Source organism: Pundamilia nyererei, unplaced genomic scaffold, assembly GCF_000239375.1.
Source record: "Pundamilia nyererei isolate P.nyererei 1_Seehausen unplaced genomic scaffold, PunNye1.0 scaffold00262, whole genome shotgun sequence".
Classification (NCBI taxonomy): Eukaryota; Metazoa; Chordata; class Actinopteri; order Cichliformes; family Cichlidae; genus Pundamilia; species Pundamilia nyererei.
In genome coordinates this window covers 233,417-238,590 of record NW_005187663.1, presented here as the reverse complement: position 1 = coordinate 238,590, position 5,174 = coordinate 233,417, and the positions used below count along the sequence as shown (strand labels likewise).

Sequence of the window (5,174 nt, the reverse complement as noted above, 5' to 3'; positions counted from 1 at the left end):
TACAAAATGCAGCAAGATATTTAAAAAACAGTTTTGTTGATTAAAAAACACTATATCGGATTCATATCGGTATCGGCAGATAACCAAATTTATGATATCGGTATCGGTATCGGACATAAAAAAGTGGTATCGTGCCATCTCTAGTCTGAATATGAGCAGAAAATATTGCCCGAAACACTTCAGAATTCATCGTGCTGCTTTTGTCAGCAGTCACATCATCAGTAAATACAAGAGAACCAGTTCCACTGGCAGCCATACATGCCCACGCCATGACACTTCCACCACCATGCTTCACTGATGAGGTGGTATGCTTAGGATCATGAGCAGTTCCTTTCCGTCTCCATACTCTTCTCTTCCCATCACTCTGGTACAAGTTGATCTTGGTCTCATCTGTCCATAGGATGTTGTTCCAGAACTGTGACGGCTTTTTTAGATGTCATTTGACAAACTCTAATCTGGCCTTCCTGTTTTTGGGGCTCACCAAAGGTTTTACATCTTGTGGTGAACCCTCTGTATTCACACTGGTGGAGTCTTCTCTTGATTGTTGACTCTGACACACATACACCTACCTCCTGGAGAGTGTTCTTGATCTGACCAACTGTTGTGAAGGGTGTTTTCTTCACCAGGGAAAGGATTCTTTGATCATCCACCACAGTTGTTTTCCGTGGTCTTCCGGGTCTTTTGGTGTTTCTGAGCTCACCGGTGCGTTCCTTCTTTTTGAGACGCCTGATGTTTTTGCTATCTCTCTGATGGGTTTGGTTTGTTTTCTCAGCCTAATGATGGCTTGCTTCACTGATAGTGACACCTCTTTGGATCTCATCTTGGCAGTTGACAGCAACAGGTTCCAAATGCAAACAGCACACTTGAAATGAACTCTGGACCTTTTATCTGCTCATTGTAATTGGGGTAATGAGGGAATAACACACACCTGGCCATCTAACAGCTGAAAAGCCAATTGTCCCATTACTTTTGGTCCCTTGAGAAGTGGGAGGCACATTTGCAAATGTAAATACCCTCAAATAAAAGCTGACAATCTGCAGTTAAAGCACATCTTGTTCGTTTCATTTGGAATCCATCGTGGTGGTGTATGGAGCCAAAAATGTTAGAATTGTGTCGATGTCCCAATATTTATGGACCTGACTGGAGTTGTTTGTAACACTCGAGCCTTTAACTGTGATGTAGGTTTACTGTGTTGCCAAGTTTGTAACAGTAGCTGCTGAATTGAAGTAACTTCAAATTATGTTTTTGTGAGCAAACAGCACTCGAGTTAGATTTATACGTGGCACAGGAAGGACGGACGTCTTCATTTCTCTGCAGCTTACAGATTAGCAGGAGAACCTACGTTTGGATGTACCTGTGAAGACTACACAGACTTCCTTTGAATGAAATCACAACGTAGCTGGTCCATGCAACTTGTTTTTGTAGTACATATTACAAAAAATGACAACATGGTAAATGCTGAAATCTGTTGCTGTCAGAAAAATGTGATTTGTTACTGGACATGACTTTTGTAACACAGCAGACATCTTGTTGTAACAGACAGGAAGGCACATTCAAAGTTCCGTTCCATCTGTGTGAGCTAATTCCAGCACGGCTGTAGTGTGCAGTCTGGTTCAGCATCATAGCTTTGCCTCAAATGTGGGTTTCTTCTATGTTAAATTGTCTGCAATGAAAACAGCTGCTTGAGTTAATATAGCGAGAATATGCTGCCATACTGAAAATGTTATGAAGAGCACAAGTGTGTGAACTAGCCGAAGAGTGCAGCTCAACCACCAATTAAATCAAATGAGCTCAAACACTGTGCAAAGAGAAAGTAAAGTTGCACTTGTCTCTGTGTGTGTAGGTGGAGGGAGAACTGGGAGCTACGTGTGCTGCTGCTGCTATGGTTACTGCTCTACTGTTTCTGGGTGTTGCCTCAGATCGACCTGAAGACACTGCCCGACATGCTGCTGAACCGCTGAACGCACGCGCACAAGCACAGCTTCTCTGAGCTATGAGGAAAAATAAAAAACTTTAGGTTTTTTAACATGCACATGCTCATACAGCCAACTGCCACCTTTTTATGAATCTACATTAAGTGAAGATATTTAAAACCTGTATAATTTAAAACTACAAGAGCTTGTTTTCTGTGTTTTGGTTTTTAGCTTCTAGTGTGGCTTAAGCAGTTTATGTGAGAGTGTAAAGGTCACTTGGGGAGGAAAAACATTGCAGTCTTTTTAGAAAAAGATCACACTTATATGAAAATGAAGTTAAAAATTTAAAGATCAAAATTTTACTGGTTTAAAATAAACAAACCAGATTCTGAAAAGGTTGGGACACTGTGTAAAATGTAAGAAAAACCTAAACAGAATTCTGTAATCAGACAAACCAAAATTTGAAATTAATTTTAAATTAATACATCTGCTAGAAGATTCTGGGGTAGCACTGGCGGTATAGTTTTTATGAGGCCTGCTGTCATCATGCACGCAACTGATTTTTAGATGAGGCTGGAATCCTAATTTGATTTGATATCTAAATTTAATTATTCACTTCTAACCTAAGAACAACAAAATGTAGGTGTAAAAAGTGAAGATAAAAATGTCAGATCTGAATCCATGATCTGTTTTGGATAAGTAGACTCTGACATGGTTTGCTGATCTGTTGCAGAGCCTATCATCTCAGCGATTAAGGTTCCGGGTTGACTCAACACTAATTTAGCTGCTTTTCAGTGTAAAATGTGTCTAGGCTCAGACGCTGAAATTCAGATACCAAAATGTTGTTTGACATAATTCAGAATAATAATGACTTAAGCTCAGTCTGTGCACACAATGTAAATGTTCAGAACCTGCAGATAGTCCATGTTTAAGAACAACTCTAAAATATATATAATATAAAATGTATAGTTTGAGTGTCAATGTCGTGATATGCTGTGCGGCAGGCAGGACCCTGGAGACAAAAGGATAAACTCAAAAGGATGTTTACTCCTGGATGTCACGGAGACAAAGCTGGGCTCAAGGCAGAAGTGCAAAACTAGGAGACAGCAGAGAAAACACAGAGCGTGGGAGCATGGACAACAAAACATGAACTGAAGAAAACTGAGACGACTGAATGGCAAAATAAGACAGGAAGTCATGAAAACACCTACACTGAGGGAACGGGGAAGGCTAAGAAGAATAAGTATAAACCGAATCACCAAAAGCAGAATGATAATAAAAGATAGACATTAATTGAAGCTTGTTTATTAAATTATGAACAAAAACCCAGAAACTTCAGGACATAATCCAAACATAATTACAAGAACACTGAAAATATAGATTTAAAAAAAAATTAACTGAGGAGAAAGAACAACAAACTGAAAACACTGACTCCAGGAACCATGACACTTAAAGTCATCTCAGCCCCACCTAGTGTTCACACAAATTACATGCGCTCCAAGATCCAAATGTGACACGTTTTTCGTCAGTGTGACAGCTGACTATATTTCCAGTGTGCAACACACGGTAAATGTTTTCAGGAAATTTGCTGACAGCCTGACAGGATTATTGCCCAGGGTCAAAGACTTAGAAAGATGGTGAGTATAGATCTGACTTTGAGTTTGTTAACCCTGAGATGAGGGAAACTTTATTATCAACTCAGTTTTAGCTAAGCCTGCTTCCCAGAAGCTCATAGTGTTCATACAAACTGCCATCAATTTCAAGATGAGCCAATATTTTTCTTAAAATAATTCCTAGTTTAAACCTTTAGTATATTTTCAGTTTTTTTTAAAATTGTGAATAAAATATGGGTTTGTGAGATTTGCAAATCATTGCTTTCTGTTTTTAAACACATTTTGCACAGGAACCAAAAAAAGCTACATTTCAAAAACACATAGTATCTTTGAGTTTTACATAACTGCAAAAGATCCTGCAACTTTATTCTTGAAATTTTAGTGCACTCATATTAGTCTTAATATTAAAATAAATGTATTAACGTTCACAAAAAAGGGTTATAGATTAAAAGTTTTAATAGAAAAACAAAGGCTTTTTTGTTTTGTACAAATAAGTCCTATTTATAAAGGCTGAAGAAGAAAGCTGCAGTTGTGCAAGTAAAACTGTAACATCATCTATGTAGGTGTATGCTACAATGCATTTTTAAATACATTTATCAGACATTTGTTTTTAAGGCTTTATGCATTTCACATGTCGAATGTATCAAAACATTAGATACTATTTAAAAATCATTAAATTATTACATTAAAACACATCGTCCCCATACATTAATTGCGTTGTTGTAACCTGTCCTGCCTGCCACATCCACAGTTGGTGCATTGTAATGTACATCTCCACAGATGAGTCCATGCAATCAGAAAAACTTGACAGGCATGGAGATGTCCGCATGAACCCATGCACTCACTGTGTGAGAAAAATGTCACTTGAAGCAGATCCTGCTGCGTTAATGTGACCTTTTGTCCACCACTGCTATATAGACCTTGTCACATATTATTAGAAACCTTTATTCAGGTGTCAAGCTCCATAACAGCATCATGCTGTTTTGCATCATAGATGTGATGACCTTAATAAACATTGAAGGTTTTGAGTTACTAATATTTACAGTTAAGTTTTCATTTTAATTTGTAGTTGTAATTTATTTTTTTTCTAATGAATCCTTCTCTATTGAAATGCCATTGTGTGATGAAAATGAACTTGTAATTTGACAAATTATAAATAATTATAAAAATGAAAGTGTGTTGGTAAAATCGAGCATATTTTCTCTCTCAAAAGGCTTTTTCTTTTCACATTTTCCCATGTAGAGATGCAGCTTTGTTCTTTAAATCCAAACTTCATCGTATGTTAGACAATTATGACTATTACTATTAATAACATCTTTAATCAGAAAATGGCACATTTCTTAAAATATTACATTCATATTTTTATTCAACTGTGGCCTTGATATTTTGTTGCATCTGTGCTTACAAATGCACTATTATATTTTTGTGGTTCATCATAACTGTACAGTAGACTTGATTTGTACACAAAAATACATACTATGGATAACTGAATGCAAAATGTAAAGCCATCTAAACCTGATGAAGATTTTACGAAATAATGAGGGTGTTATCAAGAAGTTCTTCAAATCTGGTTCAAGGAGAAGGCGTCCTTGAAGGATATATGAACTCAATTTAAACCAAAAAGTTTTTTTTAGTTTTTTTAAATATA

General features: G+C 36.9%; 1 protein-coding gene across 3 annotated transcripts in view; it reads left to right on the top strand.

The window, feature by feature from the left end:
• The window catches only part of clmna (calmin a), a 36,261-nt gene extending 32,491 nt beyond the window's left edge, over nucleotides 1-3,770 (top strand). For all 3 annotated transcript variants that reach the window (XM_005750112.2, XM_005750111.2, XM_005750110.2), the window contains exon 13: nucleotides 1,844-3,770. In XM_005750112.2, the coding sequence (XP_005750169.1) occupies nucleotides 1,844-1,961 (118 nt within the window). In that variant the 3' untranslated portion in view covers nucleotides 1,962-3,770. The remainder of the gene's footprint in view (nucleotides 1-1,843) is intronic.
• The last annotated feature ends 1,404 nt before the right edge of the window (nucleotides 3,771-5,174 follow it).